This window comes from Stegodyphus dumicola, chromosome 5, assembly GCF_044657685.1.
Source record: "Stegodyphus dumicola isolate Sdum_Otavi_A_Nest chromosome 5, ASM4465768v1".
In the NCBI taxonomy this organism is placed as follows: Eukaryota; Metazoa; Arthropoda; class Arachnida; order Araneae; family Eresidae; genus Stegodyphus; species Stegodyphus dumicola.
The window spans coordinates 145,979,726-146,006,887 of NC_140772.1; the positions used below are offsets into that span (position 1 = coordinate 145,979,726).

Genomic DNA, 27,162 nt, shown 5'->3' on the forward strand with positions numbered 1-27,162 from the left:
GTTATTCATTTGATTATTTATGACTTGGCATTAAAATCGTTATAGACTATTTGGTTTTCATAATTATTTTTTACTTTCACTGCTGCTTGTATACTCATGTTTAAAGAATCAGGGAACTTCCCGAATTAATACAATATACACATTGACTACAGACACCTTGATATATAAAAAACTAAATTTAAGGAAAAAATATCTAGTAACAAAGTGCAGATCAGTGTTTTCACACACGCGTTTTGATACCCAATTGAGACACTTAAACTATACCTGGCTAGTAGAGAAAAATAATATAAAACTGTTAAAATTAAGACTTGGATGTTGAATAAATCTCACAAATACTTCGTTTCTGTTTTTGAACAAATGCATGGTATTCTCGTTCATTACTGTCGAGGAATATTATCATTTGTCTCCGACAGCTCTTAAAAAAATCTGTCATAACACTTTACTAAAACAAATGCATGCAACTTATACGGATTCGAGTATTAAATATTTAGGAAAATTAGTTCTTCAAATTTCACATTTCTTTATGCAATACATGTGACATGGAAACAGGTTTCGATACGATATTGCTATGGATTTTTAAAAGTTTATTTCAAATTTGAAATTATTATGAGAAAAGTTATTACCAATTTCTTACTCAGTGGTTTTTTCGTACATTCTTGAGGTACATACATTATTAAAATTGCGAACTACAACACAATATTTAAGAAGAACTAACACGGCATTTTATGACGCCGCTAAGGAGTGCCAACATATGGACATTTTCAACCTATTTCACTATGAAATTTTACACGAGGACAGGCACCTCCGTCCATATGCCGCTTTTCTACTCAGTGGAAACCAGGATTTTCCAACATAATTTGTGTTTTTAAGTATGTAGTACTCTGAAAAACTTATTTGACTTGTAAATAATGATGTTTAGAAATCTTAGCCGGATGATCATGTGACACACACAGCCATGCCCACAAGATATTACTTATATTTTTCCTGTATATACTATTTTACTTTTTGGAATCGTATTTTATTTTCTGCATTTATGACTGCAACACACACCTTTTATGAACTGATTTAGTACTATTTTATGTATAACTATTGTAAAACTTCAGATTTACAGCGCTACGATGCCTGGATACCTCATCGCCAACCAGATGTCTTATCGCTCATCACGTGACATTGGTCTCACCCCCTGCATCTGCTATCCTGTCTCCACGAGAACTACGTTCGGCATTTCCTTACCTGCAGCGCTCCTAGAAGCACCAAAGTTCGATAGCTGGAACACAACCTGCGATTTCGCAGGTTAATCGCGGCAAATAAGCGAGTTGGAGACTGCAACACATAACAATAAATAAACATTTTGTTTTAAATGAAACTGCTTTGTCTTTTTAAGGCAGAGCGGTGGCTTATGAATAAATTCTATTTTTGTATTAATTTGTATGCTAGGTTCTGTCCCTAAATTATTTCTACAGTTTTATGCCCATCGCAAAAGATAATAAAAATGTAAAGCTTATGTTTGATTTGCAGCGTGTTGAAGATTTTAATATTTTTTGATTAAAAATTTGATTTATGCCTTCAAAAGCTGAATTATGTTTAGTTGAGGACCGCTTTTTATGTAGCCCTTTAAGACGGTCAGAGCATACGCTTGGTTTCAAGATTTCTTTCACGTGCGCGTTCGAAGTTTCATGCCGCATTTCGCTATATAGCTCCCCACCGTTCCCTGGGTATTTATGCCTGTTGCGATCCTTGCTGTTTTGTATTTTTTGAGTGATCGTTTTGCTGTGTTTAATTGCTGCGATATTTTTGGATTACTATGAATATTATTTCGGCCATAGATATTGAATTTTCCCGCTGGGACATTCTTCGAATTTTACGAGCTAAAATGGCACCAGACCTAGTTCGTAAGCCGATACCTCGTGCTCTTCGTATAAAGATACTATATCCCTGGATGTGTAATCTTCTACTAATTTTTTTCGTGTGACACTTCAGACATTTTGGCTATTTCCGAATAATAAGATGTTCGACCATAATTATTTGGATAAATTATTATCTCTGGATGTTTCAAAATGTGATACTTCGCGCTGTGCACGTGTTGACTTGCTCATCGAAAATTTGAAACGTATCGGTATTGAAGCATACGCTTTCGCTCTTCAGGATAATATCGGTTCTCTGTTGCATTACTATAATTTACCTCAATCCAATGACCTTCAGGCGTGTGAGCAACAATTTCGTTGTGATAATTTCAAGAAAATTAACAAATGTGAAGACTGTTCTACTTCGATAATGGGTAAATTCGATTTCTTTTGCCAAGCAGAGAACGCGTATCATCAACGGGCAGTATCAAAGGAGTTCCTTGCAGTATGACCCTCGACATAACAGCCAATTTCACCATCACAGGGAAAAATTTAACTCAAAAATTTAGAGATAACCTCATTTAGACGCCATCCTGTGTTACACTTCAGATTCTGTATGGTGACAAAATATCATCTCTGAAAGATGCTAACTTTTTGCAAGGCTCCTCCCTAACTGCGCAGTGACATATTTATTCGCGATTACCAAACCAATTTTAGTTCGAATATCAGATATACAATTTACGAAATACTCGAATATAACTGACAAATGCCCTTCAGAATCACTTTCATTCAAAAATGTTTTCTTATATTACCGAAATTAATTTTATGCTTAGCTTTATGAGAAAACATTTACTATTTGTTTGAAACAATTGACACTTTAAATGATTAATCGTATTCTTGCAATGTTTACAAATCCTGTTTTTACATACTGGATATGTAACATACAATAATTTATTTTTGTTAACCCATTAACCGCTGGTGTTGCGTTCACGCAACGGTCAAAATAAATGCGTATATAAATATAACTACCTAAAATATTTTATACCAGCAGATGATTTTGTGTAGGGAATATTATGAAGATTATATCTGTAAAAAATATTTGCCTTCAACAATTCATTTTGTTTATAATAATTAATCTCATACTTTAAGCAAATTTAAGCAAAATTATCGACCGTGTATTTTTGCTGAAAATATTTAAAGAAAGAATCGCCGTCTTTATGAGTGATCTATTTTTAGTCAAGGTCACCGTTTATCAGAACATTACATCACTCAGATGTTTAAATTTGATTTGGAAAGGAAAGGAAAATAAGTGTTGCGCTGACGTCAGCAGGAAAAGGGTAGTCGATCTTCTTTTTCACTCATTCCTTTCGATGTTCTGGTTCATGTTCTGGTTGTTTAAAAATGCCTAGAACGAGGTATCTTACATTAGAAGAAGCCCTACCCTTCAAAGATTTTTTGATGAAGAAATAGATGATGATAATGTTAATAATGACCAGAATGAAACTGATATTGTTGTTGTTCCCCCAGAAATTGCAGAATCTGGTGGCGAACAAGAAAGGAATGGCAAGACCTAGTATATTCAGCATTCAAAAACCATTGTATGGAGATGGTAGACATTTTATCGTAAAGTCCGTTGATAACAAAAGACTTTGTTGTAAAGAGTACCATAGCCAGACTATTTATAGATGCGAAGTATGTAATGTAGCTTTACATCATGATTGTAATCAAGCTTGTCATGCTTGAATCTTTCCATTGAAATAATCTGTATTTGTAAAAGAAATACAATGTATATTTTAATATTAAATTAATTAAAAGTAAAGTGATTTGGTAGATTTATAAAACGTTATACATCAAAAATGTAATCCTGCGCTCCACTCAAAAGAAACATCACACGAGTACAATCCTACTCACTAAACATCCGTAGTCTTATTCCGCTGACGTTGCGCGAACGCAACACTCGCGTTTTCCACAGGTGAGAGCATTTTTTTTTTTTTTTTTTTTTTTTTTTTTTTTTTTTTATTTTCAATGTAAATTTATATTATAAATGCTTAATTTGATATTTGTTATTATTTTCATGAGAAAAGAAACATTCCTTGTAGTTTTGGCGATTAATGGGTTAATAAAGGTATTTTACCGTTTTAAATATGAAAGTCTTAAGATTCTCCTCCCCCGACCATAGCCTACTCACTTCCTCTGAGATTACACTTATTTTAGTATCATCTTTTCCTCTTTTTATCATTTTACGTCTCTATAATAGTTTTTATTTTTTAGTATTCCTTTCGCATTTGGTTATTAATGAGCAGAAACGGACGTTTGTCCCTGATGGGACATTAGACTCGAAACAGCATTTTTGTCGAAGCACTTATATCCGTTGTATTACTTTTCATGTTGATCACACACGATATTATCGCGCTGTACTATATTTAAAGAAATTATATGAAACATCCCTGGGTTAGGTGCTCATTTTCAGCCCGTTAGATCCTCGTGAATGGAAAAAATAAAAACTGGAGCTATATTCCAGGAAAACACTTTTCACAATAAAATGTTCAAATTGCTAACTTTTGCCTCTTAGTTCTTTTATTTAAAGAAACAAGTCTGGATTGCCATACTGCTGTGAAAATTATTACTATAAAATAATTTTGAAATTTTCCTATATATTCGCACACTATACATTAAATGCAGCATTGTTGGCACTGAAGTTTCCAATCTACGTTCGGAATTACGTTGCTGCAACGCATAGAAGTAATAAACATGCAGAAAAATTTTCCAGCTGTGACAGAAAACATTAGAAAACCACCGCTTCATCTCTAAGAGACAATGCAGTTCCATTCCAAAAATGAGAAATAGAACATTTCTTGATGCGAAATCAAGGAGAGTATATAAAGTTTTATACCGTATAAAAAATACTCGAAAACTGATATGCAAAAAACGAGCAATATTTTTTAATTGAAAGTACAGGATTCGTTTTGTTAATATTAAAATACAACCATTGCCATAAAAATTTGTGTAAAGAGAGAGTTGTCAGAATTAAACGAAATTTTACATATATAATTATTACTTTGATATAAGTAAGTGATTAGAAAATCAAAGAAAAGAGGATAATTTATTGCAGAAAAAAGTACACATGAACGGAAGTTTTAGTACTCTGTTAAACCACCTGTAGCGCGAATGCACGATGCAATACGAGCGAGCATTGTGGCATACAAGTTCCGTACGGTGTCCTGAGACATATCGTTACACAGTTGCTGTAAATGCGCCTCTGCTTCGGCTAATCTCGTCGGCTGTCCAACTCGCCATCCCAAATGATCCCAGATGGACCCGCTTGGTGACGAATCTGGGGATCGAGCAGGCCAGATAAGGATGGTAATGTGCCGAAGGCAGTCTTGTGAGATCCGTGCTGTGTGTGGCCGAGCATTGTCTTGTTGAAAACAGGCTTTTGGGTGCCCTGCCATGAGTGGCAACACATGTGGCTGAAGGATGTCATGGACGTACCGCTGGCCTGCCATTGTGCCATGGATCAATATTAGGCGTGACCGTGTATCGTAAGCAATGGCACCCCTTACCGTCACACCAACTGTGGGAACGGTCTGTCGCTGTAAAGCGGATCCAGGATTGAGGCGTTCACCACGAGTGCTCCACACACGAAAGGGATTGTCATCACTGGTCAAATTGAATCTAGATTCGTCGCTGAAGGTGACCTGGTTCCATTCCGTTAAAGTACAATCTTGTTGTGCGCGAAATCACTCGAAACGGAGGCGTCGTCGGGTGGGTGTAGTTGGCAGCACACGTAATGGGTGCTACTATACTGGATGTCCCTCAAACCAGGCGCTTTGCGATGGTTCGGGAAGACACAGGATTCCGTATTGAAGCAGCTGCCTGTGTCCGGATAGCGGCCAATGAGGCAGTTGGCTCTACGCGTGCATGTTGTATGATGTGACGGTCGTCTCGACGACTGGTCTGACCAGGTCGTCGCCCTGTAAATGACGTCACGCAGGCCCACAATAAAAATTAATGGAGAGCGGATTAAGATAGTGTCGAAACTCAGATACCTTGGCGTCATTTTTGACGAAAAAATGAATTGGATCCCCCACGTGCAAAGCCTTAAACTAAGGACAACTGCAATAGCTCGACAAATGAAGATGTTCTATGGATATAAATGGGGACTGAACCCCCACATACAAAAGGTGCTGTATTCCACAGTGGTAGAAAGAATAGTCACGTATGCTGCGGCAGTATGGGCCTATCCAATGCAAGGGAGAAAGGTTAAACACACCTTAATGCCATTCAACGACCCTTTGCATTGGGTATTACCCGGGCCTATCGCACCACTTCAAGCGAAGAAATTAATGTGCTGGCAGGCTTACTGCCCCTGCACATCCGTGCTGAGGAGGAGGCGGCACGACAGCAAGTCTTACAACTAAAAAAATGGTCACATTTGATGAAGAAATTTACTCCCCTGAGGAGTATGAGGAAAGCTGCAACCCGTTGGATGTACACCCAGCGGCTAAAGGAAGAGGGGTATACGTCTCGGTGAAGCCTAAGGATAATAACCAGCCACTTGGCCTGACAGCTTACACGGACGGGTCAAAGTTGGACTAGAAAGTGGGCTGTGCCTACGCCGCCATGAGGCAGGGTTCATCATAGAAAAATGGAAGGGCCGGCTCAGACAAAACAACAGCGTTTTCCAAAGTGAAGCCTTGGCCATATTGCAAGCAATCCACTATGTACATTCCATAAGATGCAGGCAGGCCACAATAAAAACTGACAGCTTGTCAACATTACATGCGATATGGAACCCCGACCATCCCTCTGAAATTATTCAAGAGATACAGAAGGCCCTTAGAAATAATCCAAATTTTAAGATCACATTAGAATGGATAAAAGCACACGAGGGCCATGAAGGGAATGAAATGGCAGATCAGCTTGCAAAGGAGGCCACCACAGAAACAGCAATAGCAGAGACAGTTATACCATGGCCGCGTTCTTACTTTAAGCGTACGCTGAGATTGAAAGCCATGGGGAAGTGGCAATGTGAATGGGACGAGAGCAACACAGAGAGGAGGACCCATTACTTCTGTGGTTATGTGGACACAGACAGAAATATAGCAAACACGCAGCTCGCAAGGTTTATCTCAGGGCATGGTCCCTTTCCTGACATTTTCTACAAATGTGGTTTCTGCAATACAAGTCAGTGCGCATGTGGAGAACCGGGCTCGCCAGAGCATTACTTGGAGACATGCCCGCTGACTGAGGGTCTCCACATTAGACTACCAGATAATAACAGACAACCGTTCTGTAAATATCTGATTAAGCAACGGCACCTAATTAAAAAGATTGTGCAGCTAATGGACAAATTAGCGGAACTTAATCTGGATTTGTGCCAAATTGAGCTCCGTCACATAAACCGTATGTTATCCTCAAAATAAAATACCCTATGCAACTATAAGATTTAATTTCAGCAGTAAAAATTATAGACCCAGAATCAATGAGAGTATTAAGAATGTAAATATGTAAATAAATATAATAAGCTCGCGAGTAATACTATATAAATTTGCATGAGTCATACCTTCAACAAGCAATACAAACAGAAATGTAGAGTGGTGCAAGCAAGCAATGTACAGTGCATCCCCCTCAAAGTACAACGTAAATATGCTCAGTGCAAATGTGTTTATTAAGCAAGCGTGTTAATCAAGTGTGTTTTCAAGTGTACTCCAATTTACTGGCACACAGCATTATCACATATGTACCCGAAAATGTGCACTGTATACTCGAAAATGTGCATATAGGCCATCCTTAATATAAGAAATCTTATGCAATCATAAGGCCCAATGGTATCAGTAAAGATTATACATCTAGTATTTAAGAGAATACTCAAGAATGTAACTATGTAAATAGATTTCATAAGCATCGCTTGTAATATGTAATATGCTCCGCGTAAGTAAATATGTAAATATGATTGATGCAAAAGTATTAATCGAGTGCGTCGCAAATTGATTTCAGCATAAATAGTGCAAATATGTAATTAAGCCTCCTCAGTCTAGCAAGCAACATTACAAGTGTTGCCTCAATGTGGAAAGAGAGTTATGTAATGGTGTAAATATGTAAATAAGTTTCTATTGATAGCAAGCACTATTACAGGTGCAAAAACAAACGTTCACAACAGGATATGAATATAAAACTGCAGCAAATAAGGGATGTGAATATAAACTGCAGCGAATAAGTTTAGCAGGAACCCGAGGATGGACGACACTATGAATGTCTCAAAGCTTATAACACATGAACTACTACCAATGAACCGAACTAATAAACAGAAATCCAATGACTGTACTATATGTATCAGTAATTACAGACAATCATATGTAATAATCGAATAACAATGTAACAAACAGAATTATAATGTACTAGAAAGCAATATAATGTGCCAGAAAGAAAAATCTGTATGTAAAACCAGAAAATGCATGTAATCATATGAGTAGCCATTGTAATGCCATCTGTATATTATTTCTATGATTAAATAAATAATGTGCCCGGGCGGTAGGATGGAGTGAGCTCCCGGGGGCAGTTTTAGACAGTAGGACCGCCACCGGGGTGAATTAGGCGTTGGGTTTGGGCGCCAGGTGTGGGGCCCTTGTGTGGCTTCACGGCTGTTTTAGATAAAGGTGGACGTGGTGCTACACCAATTAACCTATGGTGGAGGAGTGGTGCCCACGTCCTCCGTCGCATGTCGCATGTCCACTGGGTCGAACACCTCCTCAAAGAAAACTCAGAACGGCCAACCTGACGAGCTGCTCGCCGAGCTAACCACCCAGCTTCCATCATCCGGATGATTCTCCACCTCTCGAACTGTGACAGCTGCTGATATTGGCTTCGATGGCAGCGTAACGGCATGTCAACCTCAGCGTTTCCTGAGTAAAATATTAAGTACACTCAAACAATTCCTAGTTCCGCTGATATGCTAGAATTATCATGCGAACCTGCGTAACGTGATCCGTCTCTCTGAAGTAGTGCCGTTCGAAGCCTGGGTGTGGCATTTCTTGACTAACTGCTGTCGTGTTTGAAGGAGCGCTGAGGGTGAGGTAAGGAGTGTGACCATTGCCACGTGGGTGGGGAAATTTCAACTCATTGGTCTGGAGGAGTTTTGATTTGCTGTCCTGTGTCTCGTGAGTTGATAATGTCTGCTGATTTGTTGTGAGGATATTATACAGCATTTTTTACAAACAGTAATACAATATGAAACTTAAGATGGATAAGATAAATTTATTTACACTATATACAGGTCACGATAGCATTTCAATATTCGCAAATTAGTTAGGAAAATTTGTATCAATCATATGAGCTACAAAGGGTCTTAGTGTTCGATTTTCGTCTAACAGTTCATAATGGAAGGTAGCGAAATAGCTCAGAGTATCGCACTCAAGGGCTTTCGTAAAAAAACCTTCATTTCTTCGATTGAGATATTTTTACGTCCAATTTGAGGTCTTTATGCAGCTGGTCGTTACGCACGTAATAGTGTGCATTAATTACCAGACGGAGAAATTTAGATTGTAAAATTTTCAGTTTACAGATGCTCTTATCCGTAACCACAGCGCAAGCAGATGAGGCGTAAATTAGGATAGGCCTAAAGGTTAAAGTATAAATAAGTTTTTCTTCTTCAGGTCCACTCTGGAATTTTTCTCTATCATTGAGAAGACACTCAAACAATCTCTGCTTACCTGTTTTATACCCCAAGAAGAACCAAGTTCAACGCCATCAAGTGGCATTACGCAATTGGCTATTTCTAACGCTGCATTTCTAAGCATTTCCATATTTACCCGACATGTATCTTCATGCCAAATCTCCTTACGATCTCACAGTTACTTCTTGGTGTGCAAATTTTTATGGCAATGAGTGTATATTGCGTTGGCATGTGGATGCCTGTTTCCAGAATTCCTTTTGTTGCTGTTTCCAGCTATGTGTTCTGTATGAATCTACAGATGTTGATGAACGCTTTACTCAGATTACCATATTGGGTTTGATTACCATATTGCGCACCAGTACATTAATTATAAAAATTTGCAATCACAGAAATAAAAGCAATAGATTTGTAAAGATATATATTAAGGCAAATTCCTTTCTATTATTAAATTGCATTAAATATGAAAATTATTTGAAAATAATTGTAGTATCAGTACATACGGATTTAAACTGCTCTGAAATTTTGTTTACACTGTTATATACAATTTTAGAAGCTATTTCTATACGCTCAGCATGTGAGGGTCCCACTAGCAATAGAGAATTAAAGTCGCTGGGCACTAGTTCCAATCCACGCGAACGAAAGGGCCAGCTGCAAGGGCGTTTTCTTGATTTTGACTTTCTGCATGCCTTCGTGATGTAACAATAGCATACTCGGAGCGTATTCGAGAGATCCTGGTTCGAGTCCCGGCTGCGGTATTGCTCAATTTTTATGTTTTCACTACGTGATCAGTGCTGGTGTTGTGTTGTACCCCGACAACATCTGACGCATACGGCGAATTCCATAGGTGTCTGAGCCTCCATCCTATAGCTCCCATGTTGCTTTCAAGTATTTCCACTGGTTCTTGCATCTGAAGACTTTCCTGTCCGGGCATCACTTTACCACAAGAGAAATGTTGCAGGCAACTATGACAGGCTGCCTTCCTTCCCAGGCGGCAGACTTCTATGAGACTGGACTGCATATACTTAACCGACGATATAACAATTGATACAGTTCCGATGCTTGTTATGCTGAGAAGCAGCTGAAATATAGCTGTATCTTTTGCAGTAGGTCTTTAAAAGTTATAGTGCTTTGTTTTTTTTTATGGTGTGCGGGAAATTGATTTTTCAGATGACCCTAGTATTGTTTAAATAATCATCATCTAAATCAGTATCTAACCCATTGAAATGATCATCTAAATATAAATCTTCAAAATCCAATCAAATTCATCCGCTAAATTTAAATCAGCATCTAAGTCAGCTAAATAATCATAACTATCCAAAAGATATCATCATTTCAAACCATCATATATATATCATTTCATCATCATTGAAAACATCGCCAAATTAAGATAAATCATCATCGTTCAAATTAAATAAAAAAATCAGTATAATCTAAAGCTTCATCATCAAGAACACCATTCTCATTTGATCAGTATCTTCATCATCTAAACCATGTAAATGATCATCTAAATTTTTATCTAAATCACCAGAATATAGATTATAAAATTATCACCAGATAAATCAAAATTATCATCTAAATCATTTAAATTATCCCCATCATCCAAAACATATCATCAGGTTAAACCGTCGGTTTAACATCAGTTTAACATCGTCACTAACCTCATCGTCGAGATAGATAAATTATAATCCTCCAGTTCACCTAAATAGAAAGCAATGTAACCCAAATCATCTTCTTCTTCATCGTCATTTAACCATCGTCTCCACTGCCGAAACCCTCTAAACTATTCTATAGATCACTATCATATCAGCTATAAAATCCTCATCAGTCAAATCTATATCATCATCAAAATCATCTAAATATTCCTCACCACACAAAACACATCATCATTTTAAACCATCGGATCACTATCACCATCGTCAGAATAAAATAAACCACAATCACACAAATCACATCATCATTCCCATACTAATCATACGAAACTATATATCATCTACACCATCATCAATGAAGTCGTCAAATAAAAAAAAATCACCTAAATACAAAGTACTATCACCTAAACATTTATTACCATCATGCTCAATTAATCATATTCTTCATCACTATAACATATAATCACGATAACTTAAATAAAATATCATCAGCAGTTAGTGTAAATCCTAATCCTTAAAATTCCAGCTATATTATTTAAATCATCATCATTTAAATCAAGGTTTTTTTTTTTGGTGTTTCGCTAGTATAACATCAAAACGAGCCACTTTCATTTAGATACATACATGTACAGGTAAAAGTGTTGGAGCTTCATTAAAGATTGCACATCTATAGCTCCCAATCACTAACCGAATAGAGCACGGACGGAAGCCCAGAAGAAGAATAAACCTGCTGATAGTTCTTTAAAGAGAGATTTAGAAGTTAGTTTTTAAGTGAGGAGGACAAAAAGGGAGAACGGTTAATAGAAGAAATGAAAAAAACTAGAAAAAGGGTCATTAGAAGGTAGTAGTAATATTGTAGTGGGTAAATCAATTATTAGCCCATCGGATGAGACCAGAACTCGAAACTTTGTGCTGTTGGGAAAGGAGGGAAATCTAATAAAACAGGTTTTACATCAAGCTTGTATAGAACACTAGCAGCTTCGTCTGGCTATAAATGTACCGGAAAAATGGCTGAAAGAAACACCAAACGGTAAATTTAAAAACAGCGTAGAATTTTACTCTGCAGAACAACTTCATAAAAAAAGTTATTACGTGTAACAAAACTACAATGAAATAAGCAATATCCCTTAATACAAATATTAATTATCCTAATAAATAAATTAACCAACTTCTCTTTGCAAAATCTTAAGAACTCAAATGGTATAAAGGAGGTTAAGAACTTTGTTTCCTAAAAAAATCACTCAGAACTTTTCAAAATCTTAAAAACAGTGAAATGAGCAATAAATAACACAAAATAATACAAGAAACAAAAAATTTCTTGAAAAGTATAATTAATGATATTTTATCTTATATTTTCAAGAGAAAAAAATTACAATGAAATAAGCTATATCTCTTAATGCAAATAATTATTAACCTAATAAAAAATTAACGAACTTTCCGTTTAAGAAAAAAAAAATATGCAAAACTTTTCAGTATCTTACAAAAAGTGAAATAAGCAAAAAATAACATGAAAACAACTCAAAAAAACATAAAATTCCGCGCAGAATTTTACTCTGCAGAACAACTTTATCAAAAAAAATTAATAAAAATGTATTATATATATATATATGTGAAGAATTTCAATCATTTATGCTGTGTTTTTTTTAGCAGCACAAAAACGAGCAAGATTAAATAGTGTACTCAACAGCCAAGTAAGAACATATTTTAAGAAATTATTATTTTTTTTTGAAGAATCATAAATGTAGTCTTAGCTTAAATTATCAGATGATAAGTTTAAAAAACAGGATCCATTTATTATTATTCAGGCGAAATAGCAGTTACAAAAATCAGATATGCGGAGTAAATAAAAAAGAATTATTAATAACTTTTTGTATGAAGTTTACTGCATCGTAACATTTAACAAAAAGCCCCGATATTCCTTTTGCGAGTCTTTTTATAGCCTCTGGAAAGGCGGAGCTTCCAAAAATGACGTCAGCCAATCCAGTTCGCTTTAAATATTTCGAGAACATTCTATAACTGTACGTGTAGAAAAGGCGGGAAAAACAACTTGACTACGGGGCTGTGGATTTAATTCCGCGTACTTTCAAATAAGAGCACGTCGCCATTAAAAATGAAAAGACATACAGATAGAATTTCAAGTGTATTCTTGATTATGGAATATTATTATTACATATATATAAATGACAATGAAATATGCCAATCTCTTAAAAACAGTGACATAAGAAATACGATGAAAACTTGTTGCCAAACCCATATTTCTAAAACAATGGTGTATTGGTGTGTATTTTAATTATGGAAAAGCACACTAGAGCTATCTGCCTAAGAGGAGGGATGCCTTCGTGGAGGACTTTCTAAGGGAAACTTGGTCGTATACACGTGGGGAAAACCACGAAAACACCCATGCAACCAGCCCGTTCGCGGGATTCGAACCTCAGACCGAACTACCAGTGTTCAGCGACTTTACCGCTCGGCCGCTGGTGCGCCCTAAAAGAATGAAACTATTCAAAATGATGCGATTTCATCAAAAATCTATCAACAACAATAAGACAGGAAAATTGTTTCCAAAATCACATTTTTAAAGATGTGAGATGTGCGAAGTGTACTCGGAAACTTCATTTAAAAATTTTTTTAAAAGTACAAAATATTATCAGTTTTCCAAAATTACTTTTGTAAAAGCAGTCGCAAGGATGAAAGTTTAACGTGTCCAAAAATCAAAGAAAAATAAACTGTACATTTTTAAAAATAAACTTTTTTAGAAAATATCCCTTTGAAAATGTGTTAAGCTCCATTTGTTAAATAAAATCGTATTTAATCGATTTATTGAAACAAGAAATATATTTTAAAATCGTAAAATATCTAAGTGCTTACGTTTCATGACGATTTGAAAATGGAGTGTGTAGAGTAAAATCTCGCTTTCCTATAGGCCATTATGTCTCAAAACGACGCGATTTCGTCACAAAACATAAAATTAAAAAAAAATTCGAATTAGAATTTCGAAACAATCGCTTCGAGGTGCACTGGCCCTTGTCTAGATACACCTATGGTAGCAAATTTTGTAGCCGTGTGTCTATTAGCTTACGCGCAGTGCAAAGGAAAGAAACACACAGAACACACAGACAGACTCTTTCTTTTATTATATGTAGAGATATCATATGGCAAATTTGGAATAATTCTTAAAATAGAAGAAAAATATATGTAGAATAATACATCAAGTATACAATAACACATAATGTGCCATTATAATAAAATTATAATTTTGAATAAAGTGCTAAAATATAGGATAATACATGATGAATCATATAATAAAATTAATAAAATATAAGTATAACATATAGAAGAGAATAAAATTGTATTTTAGAATTCATGATCTCAAATAGTTTTCAGTATTCATTAGGCAGAGTTCATAAGTCAGTAAAGTGTTCATGATTAGAGAGATCATAAAAAGTTCCTCGTTTAAGTTCATATATTTTACATGATTCATACAATATTCATAGCTCATTTTTGTCACGACACAGCAAATCAGTATCATGACTCACCTATTCAGTTCTAGTTTACTCTCACGACTCAATTTTTATATTTCATTCTGTTTATTATGGATTTTGCAAGGCTTTTTTTATTACGATCAGTAGAAATAAGTATTTGTGACAAAGATCGATAATTATCTTAAAATTCTACAAGGGTGAAAATTAAATATTTTGTTATATTTCGTCTGTTGTAGATGGGGTTACTCTGCATGGATTTAATCCAATTGTGTTAAGTTTTGGTGAATTTGTTTCATATTAGAATGAACATGTTGAAATTTGCTGATCTTTCTTTTGAATGATATATCAATATTTCTGGGTGCGCGAACAGGATACGTTTTCTTGAGAGGAGATGAGAAAAGATAGTGATCACTGTCTCCTTTCTAGCAGCATATACAGAAGTCAGTGTTTATTAAGTTTCTTTGATGAAAATAAACACGATATGGCCCATGGCCAGTAATATTACATGTTAAAAAGGATTTTGTACTCTTGGTGTCAGTATTGCAATAGGGGTAGAACTAGTAATTTCGTCGACCTGTAGATGCGTTATTCCATTGTTCTTGGCATATTTGGGTAATTTGTTCTTTTATGGAGAATCGAAGATAAGATTTGGGAAATTTCGTATATAGGAAATTGCTTTCTTGATTAGGAACAGCTTCTTTGCAAGTTTGTCGAATGTTTCGTTACCGGCATTTCTGCTATGGCCTCTTATCCATGATATATGAATTTTTAAATTATCTGTTTCTTAGAGAGGTTATTGATGTCATGAGCAATAAAAGACTGATTTTCTGGGTTAGAGATAGCATAGATGGCAGATTGACGGTCAGTATTAATATTTGATTCTATAATTAAATACTTCAATTGAATTGTTTTTAGTTTTAGTTTTTATTGATGTTTTCATTTTTGGGTGTGATACAGCAGGAGATGTCTATTGTAAGGAGCAGGGCGCATTTCGTAATCCTCTGTGATGTATATGGTTTTGTTATAAGTAATATTATGGCGAAGTTGATATATTGTAGAATAAATTGCTTCTTGAATGGATTCCACATGGAGTAGAATAGTTCCAGCTAAGATATTAAGAGCAGTACTGGAGGTAGTTCCAAAGCCTCTGGTAATATTAAGCGTAAATTGTCGTTGTGTTGAGGTAAGAATTTTTTCTTTTCTTGTTGTTATAGGGAATGGCCAGATGGCAGAGCCGTATGTAATAATTTTGGTTATTACTGTGCGATATAGTAATTTGGTGATATGGCGATTTAAACCCCAGTTTGTGCCATGCACATGTCGAAGATTTTGACTTATAGAATGTGTACGAATTTTAAGTTCTTTGAGATATTCGATAAAATTTTGTTTTGATGTATTATAATTTCCTAGGTATTTGATTGATTTAGTATGCTTGATTTTTTTTGCCATTTATTTTAAGAGAAAGTTGCTTAGTAAGATTTTGTCCAGGTTTATTATTTGTCATGATTCTAGATTTGGAGGATGAAATATCAAGTTTAATTTTCTTGCATTCTTGCTGGAATATGGCTATTATTTCTTGACAATTTCTTCGAAGGATTAAATGGGACCTTCCACTAATAACAAATGCGACATCATCGGCGAAAGCAGTAATTTTAGCAAAAGGAAGCCAGGCACTTTTTATAATTTTATTAAATGTAATATTCCATAATTCTGCGCTCATACATGCGCCTTGTGAACATCCACGAACTTGTTTTCTTCTGATTAAAGTATTATTATATAAAATGAGACTATGCCGATTATCAAGGAAATTATTGATAATTTGATAGATATTATAAGGACATTCAATATTTCTAAGTGCTTCTTTAATTGAGGGCTGCCATAATGAATCAAAGGCTGATTTAAGATCTAAGTTGATTATTGCGGAGTGTAGGTTATTGATTTTATTAACATTGATTTGGTTTAGGACTGCACTGGTTGCATGAATGGTAGATTTTTGCTGCCTAAATCCATACTGATTTTCATTAATGAATTTATGATGGTGAAAATGGTATTCAAGTCTTCCTATAATACAACGTTCAAGAATTTCTCCAAGAGCTTGAAGAAGGTTAATTGGCCGATAGGAATTAGGAATATCAGGAACTTTTTTCGTTTTGAGGAAGAGTGTGATTTGTCCTGTTTTTAAGCAGTCTTGAAAAATACAAAGTTGAAGACATTTATTGCAGATTAGAATTTGCTTACGATTAGTTTTATGTATAATTTGGATGCAGATTCTATCTGGTCCAGGAGCATTTTTGTTATTGAGTTTTTTAATAATTCGATTGAGTTCCATGGATGTAAATGGGATATCATTTTCGTGGAAGTAGATTAAAACGAATTAATCTTTGTTCAGTTGAATCATCATATATGCTTTCGTTTGGTAGAATAACATCTAGGATGTTTTCTAAAGTCATCTTCGTAACATTTTTATCATTATTTCCCGTATTAGTGACTGTAAGTTGCGTTGGGTGGAAGATTTTGTTGGTTTCAATTTCGTACAATGAGCCATACGTATCCTGGTTGTTTGAACAATAGTTGCACCATGCTTAACGTTTTGCAGATATTATTTGCTTTTTATGTGAGGCTTTTCGTTTTTTGTATTTTTGAAGTAGGTTGAGTCGTTCTTCATCAGTTTGCGATGATTTGAGTTTTCTTGATCTTTTGAAGAAGGTACGTTCTTAGGTATCTTGAAACTTTCTGATAAGTTCCTTGGTAATATTATTAAGTTCTGTTTTAGTTGTACACAGAATAATAGAATTTAGAAAGTCATTTGAAATTGGATTGAACTTTCTTTTCTTTGTTATTATTGATTTTAAATCTTGTAAGTGCAGTAAAGGACGTATATTCAGTTATATCAAAAGAGATATATTTGTTATCAGATTCAGTGTTCATTTAGTATTGATCTGTTGTTAATTTTATTATCAAGATGTGTTGTAGAAATAAGAAGATCAGTCCAATCTTTATTGTAGGTATTATCAAAGGTAGGTCGGTCAGTAAAATGATTATGTAGAATGAGATTGTTTGCATTTAAAAATTCTTCAAGTATTTCTCCTCTGTGATCGGTGTGTAAGTATCCCCATTAAGTACTATGGGAGTTAAAGTCTCCACTAAAACATGCGGACTATTATTATTGTTGTAAGATTTCATTTAGTATGGATAAGGTTTGATTTGGATTTTTGACGGAGATATATAGATACTAGTAATAAGAAGCTGAGATGCATTAGTATTGATTGAAATTGTGATTATATCTCGAGTATTAATAATTATTGTAGAATTCCATTCATTGTTTGGAATGAATATGGCTGTACGAGGAGTTAAAACAGCAGTTGAAGCATGACGTTGAATAATTGCCCAGTTATTTGGACTTCTTACTAATTTGCCAGTGATGCAATAATGTTCTTGTTTTATAATAAAATCTGCCAGATAATCTACTTGATACTGACATAGTTGGTCGGTGGCGGTCTTTGCTCTTTGAAGAGTTATTTTGAGAAAGCGGATGCCATTGTTATTCTTTTTATTGAAGGAAAGGGTCTATAGATAGTCTGCAGGATCTTGCATTATTGTTGATAATATGTATTGGATTTTACTCGTCTAACTTCTGTTTGATATGTGGACCAGGAAATAGCTAAAGCTGGATGTTTACAGTCAAATTTTGTTTCATACTTTTCATTGTTAATCCAACAGTTTATGCAGTACGGAGTTTGGGAATAACAGCAAGAAACATGATATTTTCCGCCGCAGAATGAGCATTTTGGTTTGTTTGTCTTATGAGAGAAATCCTGACAGACTTGACATCTGCGTACACAGATAAACTCGGTTATTTTATTGGTGCGCCATCCAATATATATTTGTTTTTTACTCATAAGATTTTGGAAAGTTTGACCGTGACATTTTATGATCCATTTATCAGTATTATTTTGATCATTCAGTTTAAATAAAGGTCTTAGCTCGGAAATATTTGATTATGTTTCTTGGGCTATAATTTGAATCAAGGCGTCAGAGTTGAAATGTTTTTGGAATATTATGAATTGTACATTTTGGTATTCTGGCTTCAGGAAATTTTACGTTAACTATATCTTTTACAACTGTTTTGGCAATGAGGTTATAGCTGATTTTTCCTATACCTTCTAGGTTATGACAGTGTATTGCAAGGCTTCCTTGAAGAAGGGTGTTTATTTTTTTGACGTTGATATTTAATGCTTGCAGTGGTATATGATTTATTTGTTCTATTTTTCTTTTCCGGATCTTGCTTCGTTTGGTCATTAAATCAATCGTTCTACAGTCGTTATCCAGTTCTGGCTCTTTTCGGTGTTCATCCGGTTTCCTTTTCGGGTTTGACAGTTCTTTTTCGGTTCCAGCTTGTTTTTCAGATTTGGATTCTTTTCCGTTTTTTGCTTCTTTTCCAGGTATTGCGTCTTTTCTGACTCGTCTATATTTTCCAGTTCTGGCATCTTTTCCGGCTCTTGCTTCTTTTCCATTTTTTGCATTTTTTCCAGTTTCTTCTTCATTTTCAGTTCTTTGTTTTTTATTTTTTGCATTTTTTCCAGTTTCTTCTGCCTTTTCAGTTCTTCTTTGTTTACTTGTTTTTGTATCTCTTCCAGTTGTTTCTCCATTTTCAGTTCTTCTTTCTTTTCTAGTTTTTGTATCTCCTCCAGTTTTTTCTTGTTTTTTAGTTCTTCTTTCTTTTCTAATTTTTGAATCCATTCCAGTGTTTGCTTCTTTTTCAGTTCTTGCTTCTTTTCTAGTTTCTGTTGCTTTTCCAGTTTTTGTTTGTTTTTCAGTTCTCCCTTCTTTTCCAGTTTTTGCTTCTTTTTCTGCTCTTGTTTCATTTTCAGTTCTTGCTTCTTTTCCAGTTTTTGTTTCGCTTCCTGGTCTTCCTTCTTTTTCAGTTCTTGCTTCTTTTCCAGTTCTTGTATCTTCTCCGGTTCTTGATTCTTTTCTAGTTTTTGTATCTTTTCCAGCTTTTTCTTCTTTTTCAGTTCTTGCTTCTTTTCTAGTTTTTGTGTCAATTCCAGTTTTTTCTTCTTTTTCAGTTCTTGCTTCTTTTCCAGTTTCTCCTTCTTTTCCTGTTCTACCTTTTTATTCAGTTCTTGTTTCTTTTCCAGTTCTTGCATCTTTTCCGGTTCTCGCTTCTTTTCTAGTTCTTTCTCGTTTTCCAGTTTTTGCTCCTTTTCATGATCACAAGGAGGGTTTTCCAATCTACAAAATAATCAGTATATCTTTATTTCAGTAGTAAAAAAGTGAAAGTAATGCAACGACGATCACGTTTAACATGTACAACACTTCCATATTTAGATACTATATAACACTTTGGGCTCAGTTTCATAGAGAAAAATCTCCCCGTAGGTTTATTGTTTGACAGAATGTTTTTCTACAAAGGGCGAATTTGTTGTTTTCGTTATAAGGACCTAAAGCCAAGCAAAGAAGTTAACGAATTTGGCGTGATTTGTATGCAATAAGCTACCACCATGAATCTCACGTAGAGCGTGATAATTTGCAAAGTTTCACTGCCTTACTTTTCCTTACTTAATTTTTACATATGTTGTAATAATAATAATAGTAATAATAAACAGGTGTCTTAAAAACAGAGGGAAAGAATGGCGAAAATTGCAAAATAGGAGGAAAAAATGAAACTGAAATGAAAAATGAAACAACTACAAACAAAGGATGGAAAAAGCATTTTAGAAGATATACACCTAACGTACTTTCTGAATCAGCAAAACCTGTATTTAAACGAGTATAAGTTTGAGAGCTTTAGATTCATTTATTTTTTGAATCAATTACTATTTCTTACGCATGCCAGATATTTTAAATTTCTTCAATTTTTGTATAATTTACTTACGTATTTTGTATTTTAACCTTTTCTTATTATTATCCCAGTAGAGGTAACCTTACACATCATTAAATTATCTCCGAGTTTCATCATTTAAGTCATCTTTCTCTCAGAACAATCTCTTTGCATCGCTGGCTGCACAGGTTTCAAATTTTCTCTCGTTATTCCAAATTCAGAACATTTTGCTGGTCTATTTCGTGGTCCAGCAGAGCAGCACTAGGAGTCTTGCCACCATTTGTATTCAATTGAAAATTTTATTCTCATTCTTCAGTTACATTCTTTAAGTTTTAATCATTTATACAGGAAGAAAGAAAGAAATCAAACACAGTAAAACAAATTAGGAAAAGAAATATCTGTTTTCTCCTATATTTATTGTTCCCTGTAATTTCTTTTGCCTGTTCCATTAAATTTATTGAAGGAAAATTTGCTAAGTTTTTCAGAATGTATTTCCTAAATCCTTATGCGAATTAAGCCTTTCGGAGCGTTTCGGCTACACTTTAATGGTTTTTAAAATGTAATGTTTGAATATTGACAGCTGCCTATACTGAAATATTTTCTCCATAGTCTTTAAAAAAAGAAGAATTAAAGTTCCAGGAGATTTTTTTAATGAAGGACACACATTTCTTATTTGAAGGGCAAGAGGAAAAAAAAAGATATTTTCGGATGGGAATATGTAGCATTGTAAACACCGTGTTTGTAAATTTCATCATATAGTAGCGACACTTGAGTCATAAGTAATTATGCACATATATGAGAGAGACGACATCGAGGAAAAATGAAATGGCAAAACAGGGCCGAAACAACTTTCCTGGCCGCTACAAACAACACAAAACACAAGAAAGAACGGACACCAATTATGCTTAGCACAAGAGAAATTAAAAAATAGGAACAAAATTAGACACTTATGGACCTCAAAGAAGGTGTTCGAAATTACGACCTGCGCCCTGATGCAGGTATCACATCTCTCGCACATCGACCATAAGATGTTCTGGAAAATACTGTGCATCCTGAGGACTTTCCCAGCAGCTGCCACGATATGTGCCACAAGTTCCTGTTGGACTTCTAACAGGGATTTCGTGCACTAATGTGTTGACGTACCCCGAGCGGAAGTGATAATGCAAGTGAAGTCTCGTGATCTTGCTGAACAATGCACTGGACTACCCCTACCAAACCCATGTTTAGGATACTTTCCTAAGGAACTTTCGAATACTTTCTTTGATGACGATCCAATGTTTTTGTTCTTATTTCATAGTTTCCGCTGCGCTAAGAATAATAAAGAAATATCTTTACACTGTTCGTACCCTATTTTTCTTGTGTAGTCTCTCGTCACTATGGCGCCAGGAAAGCATTTCCGACCATGCATTGCAATAAACGATTATATATATATATAATTTATTTCCTAAACAATATTGATTAATTGATTATATTATCTCCTAAGTTTAATTAAAGTAGAATTATTTTAAAAGAGTGAATCCATACTGGTAAGTTATATTTCGAAAGATGTTTTGAAGTAATTTGAAAGCAAAATGTTAAAAATGTTTTAACGGGGACTAGAGTTAAACCATCATGAAGAATAAAATTTCAATTGTAAAAGGAAAATTAAAAACATGTAATCATTGTCATTGATCGGAAATTAATTGACTTTTCAAGGGGAACAAACCAACTCCCGTTCAACGAACAATAATTGATAAAAATACGTAAATACGAAGGTGTTTCGTCTTTACTCGAGTTATAAGTTAAAGCCAAACCGGCAATTCTAGTCAAATATCCTAAATATCTTCGCGAATAGAAGGGATTATGATCCAAAGCTTATAGTCAAAGAACTTATTCTTATGAAGCAATTTTGTCAATTCAATTTGAAGTAAAAAGCAAAATCTGTAGAGAAATCCGATATAACCCGAGTAACCGTCCCCGACACCTTCATGTTTATGCATTTGAGTTCTATATTATTTGTAAAAATTAAACATTGGAAATTGTTATTATGAAATCGAATTCAAAGTAAAGTTGAAATAAACATAGAAGATTACAAAATAAGATAAATAATGCAAAGTTTGTAAAAACAAATCAAAGACAATATAAAGTAATATAGAAAAATGTAAAAATAATATATAATAAAAACAGTGAATGTACATGAAGATATAAAGGCCAGAAAAGGTATTAAGTAACTTACATTCTTTCTAGTTGGGGAGTTGGCAAAGTGTTCTCTTCGTGTCTGACTCATAAGTGTTGGGTGTCCGAAAATTCTTAGCGGCAGTGGGGGCTTTGAATAATATCAGTCGGTAAGACTTGGGTGAAGTAATTTATGGTAGTGGGTTGGACTCGGAATTCTTGAAGGATGTATTATGTGGAGTTCTTATTTGAGGGAGACTGTGTGTTAAGATTTTTTTGAAAATACTATTGAATGGAAATTATTAATTTTTGGCTAATTGTCGTGTCACAATGATTAAGAATTTAAGAAAGGAAAAAATAATTTTCACTGTCAGAGAGCTATTAGACAGTCATGAAATAGGCCCATTTTTTTTAGCTAAAGTCATGAAATAGGCCCATTTTTTTTAGTAACAGTATAATAACAGCATGAGTCTGAAGACAATTAGCTTTTTACAATATATACAATTGAGTAATTACATTATATACAAATCCTTCAACTGATAGTCATACAACTTATACCGCCTTCTCAGGTTTAGGAACAAATTATCATATCCCTATCAGTTACATGATTTAGAGTGAGTATTTAACGCCTGCTCTTTTAAGGCAATGGTTGATAAATTGAATGGGTATTAGATTATTTTTGAGAATTTTAATAAGGAGCAAAATTTCGCGTTGTAAATCTATTGTATCTGTGCATATAATTTTAATTCGTTGTATTTGATTAATTATACTATTGTTAATTACTTTTTTGGATATGTTGGAGTTCCAATTTATTAATTTCTTAGTATTGAAATTGAAGTTTCTTGTTTTGTCAAAAAGTAAAATTTTTTTGTAGTTAATGATTTGAAGATCTAGAAAGTCTATGCTATTTTGTGAATTATTAGTTTTATTAAGTGTAAGACAATTCGGATAAATCTCGGAGTGTTCAATTTTATCAAAATTATTAATTGTAATAAGGTCATCAATATATCTGTAGGTGTGTTTGTAGTAATTTAAATCTTGTAGTTGTAGATTTTTTTGGAAGTTAAATTCTTTGACAAATAAAAAGATATTACAGATCGAGGTGCTGGAATGTAAGCCCATTGGCAGTCCTCTGACTTGTTTAAAAATTTGATTTTGAAACTTGATGTAGTTATGAAAAAGTGTGCATTTTAGGTAGGTTTCCCATTTGTCAAGAGTCATGATATTGAGCATATCAGGGAAGAGTTTAGTTAGATCAAGTAGACTGGTATAGATTTCTTCTAGAGGAAGTGAGGTATATAAGTTTTCAAAGTCATAGCAATTAATGTTTTGGATGTTAATGGTTTGAATGGTATTAATGACAGGAGTGTTATTATGAATGATCCAGGATTGTTATGATTAGTCTTACAATCATTGAAAATAAATTTACAGATTTTATTAAGTTGAATTAAAAAATAATAGTCTACATTTTTCTTGTAATTTATTAGTTCCATTAGCAATAAATCTGAATTTTAATTGAACTTTAATTGTGTTTTATGGAATTTGGGAATCGCCTAAAGATTAGTAAATCTGTTGTAGTTTGCATTGAAAGTAATATTGAGTTTCTTATGAAAAGTTTTAAACCTGTTTATTATAGATGTTTCTGTAAGGTTGGCTAATTGATAAGTAGTTGCGTTGAGAAGTTCTTTATGAATAATTTCTGCGTAGAATTGTTTTCATATAATAAGTTATTAGTTGCTTTATCTATTTTTGTAATAGTAAAAAGCTGTTTTAATGTTTTAATATCTGATGTAATTTGTGACCAATTCAGTGTACTTTTAAACTTGAGGTGACTGATTTCGGTGGATATGCGTTGAAGAATTTTAGCTTTCCATTTTTAGAAGGTATCTATGGGTAAATTCAGTTGATAGCTTGCTTTAACTATAACTTTGTTGATAGTGTTTTCGAAAGTCTTGTAACAGAAATTTGTAGTCATGTTTCTGACTGGTCTAAATTTTGTACCATAACTCATTAGTGTTTTAAGTTGATGGTTTTATATGATATTCAGGTTGCCAGTAATTATGTGCTGGTGATGAGAATTCACGTAATTGCTGTAAATTGGTGTCTTACAATGTCATTCTGCTGTTTCATCTATTTCATGGTGGTTAGTCAGCAAGTTGCTTAAGGTCCTTTGATATTTAAATGCAACCATAGGTAATGTGTAAACTGCGGGGAAGTAATCTTTACAATCTCTGATTATTCTTGAGAAATGAATATTGTCAAACTGCGGATGTAGAAAATTGACTTTAAAATAAATTTTGCGTTGAGTGAGACTATTAGAGAGTCCGAAAAGACTAAAATGGAGAATCATGTCTTTAATGATTTGTATATCATCGTAGCTTTCTTGAATGAATTTTTTTAGTTTGATAAGGAATTTATTAGTACAGGAGTGTAACAGTTGAAAAGTTTCTTGGGAAAGTTGTCTGAGTCAAAAAAACATTTCAATTGTTTTTTCAATGCAAATGTATCCAAAGTGGATAAAAATCTTGCATTATTTTTTATTTTGCTTCCTCTTATTTCTCTCTGCGTTTTGTTGCTGTAGTGCTTAAATTGGCTGAAAATAGACTTCTTAGAAGTATCTCTATGACTATGTATATAAGTGTTAAGTCCATATGGATAAAGTGAACGTTGTTTTAGTATATAGAGAGATTCCTAAAAAATTCGTGTTTTGTGATTGGGTATTATATCTAGTATCTGAAGTTGAATAGAGTTGAAGTCATGGTGTTTAAAGTGCTCTAATTCTGCTGTATTGAGTTGTGATGGTGTACTTATTTTAATGCTATTTTTTGTGCGTTGAATTTTTTGATTTGAGCGCTATGGTTATTGATTCGAAAGTTAAGATTGTTTTTAGTCTGTCCTATATATTTTATATGTCAAGTGCCGCATGTAATCATGTAAATACAGTTAAATGTTTTTTATAAAAATTGTTTTTTGGGTTTATCTGTAGCAGGCATGGCGTTAAATTTTCAAGTTTTTCATCTCGTGGAATGACATTTAATGATTTCAATTTGAGATAAACTAGCAAGATATAAAAGTAAGGAGGCTGCTAACCTTCAATACAGTAAAGGTTTTGTATAAGAACTTTATAAATTTTAAAAATTGAAATATTAAAAAAGAAGAATGGAGGTAATATATAAAGTGGGTACATTAGGCAAGAGATAAATAGCGCTAATAGCTGCTATTTAGCATATCAAATGTTGTATGATCTTAAATTCATTAAGTGCGAAAACAAGTTACTATTACTTGCGCAATTGCTGCATAGTTAGTTAATAATAATTTATTTCCTAAACAATATTGATTAATTGATTATATTATCTCCTAAGTTTAATTAAAGTAGAATTATTTTAAAAGAGTGAATCCATACTGGTAAGTTATATTTCGAAAGATGTTTTGAAGTAATTTCAAAGCAAAATGTTAATAATGTTTTAACGGGGACTTCATGAGTTAAATCATCATGAAGAATAAAATTTCAATTGTAAAAGGAAAATTAAAAACATGTAATCATTGTCATATATATATATATATATATATATATATATATATATATATAATCCTTATATAAATATATATATATATATATATATATGTTACCGTAAAAGACCGAAATTGGAGAATGTCGACTTTCACCGGAGAATGTCAACATTCACCAAATACGTTGGTGAAAGATCGAATATTGCATTACATTCTTGTACTCGTACATTCGGACCCTCACCGGTGTATGTCGACACTCACGGATGTGCTCTGGTGTAGGTTGAAAAGAGAGGAGTATATGTACACGCTGTCATTGCAAAAGGAAGTGTTCCACAAATATATGCTGTTGTAAAAGCAAGGGCCTCTTGTGCAATTGAAAGTGTCATAAGAGTTTAAGTTTTTGCAATAAATAAGATTTGAATCACGTAATTTAGTAAGTTTTAAACTTCTATTATTTTCCTTTCTCATTTTGAATGTACAGTGTGTTTTAAGTTCTTATATTCTTAAGTTCTTAATTTAAGTGCGTTTTTTCGTGACCGAATTACGGAGAAAATATAATATTCTTATGTCTTCAACATTCACCATAAGTAGATGGTGAATGTGGACATTTACCGGTGTAAGTCAGAAATAAGAGTATTTGGAAAATATTTCGGACATACAACAAGCGACTACGTGAATGTTGACATTCACCGGTGAAAGTCGACATTCTCCAGATTTCGGCGTTTCACCATAACATATATACGATAAACGTATATATATAGATATATATGTAAATGTGTGTGTGTGTGAATTAATGTTAGGAATTCTGATCGCACATATTGATCTATAATACAGAGCAAATTTGGCAGATGAATAAGATAAAATATTCAGATTTATTTCAATTCATATTTGCGGCTCCAATTCATTTGAAATTCTAAACCTACCTATTTCTAGAATATTTATATTTCTCATATTGTTGGAATAGGAAGAAAGTAGCACGACGTCGTGTCAGCGGTGACAGAGATAGAAAAAAATGTGCATAGTT

General features: G+C 33.9%; 1 protein-coding gene across 4 annotated transcripts in view; it reads left to right on the plus strand.

Annotated features, from left to right (window-relative positions):
• The window catches only part of LOC146997280 (uncharacterized), a 197,043-nt gene that overhangs the window by 73,772 nt on the left and 96,109 nt on the right, over window positions 1–27,162 (plus strand). The window contains exon 3 of one of the 4 annotated variants that reach the window (XM_085816327.1): window positions 1,104–13,942. The exons of the other annotated variants lie outside the window; for them this stretch is intronic. Coding sequence (XP_085672453.1) covers window positions 1,104–1,298 — 195 coding nt within the window. The 3' untranslated portion in view covers window positions 1,299–13,942. Of the gene's footprint in view, window positions 1–1,103; window positions 13,943–27,162 lie in introns of those variants that run through there. 4 annotated transcript variants of the gene reach the window in all.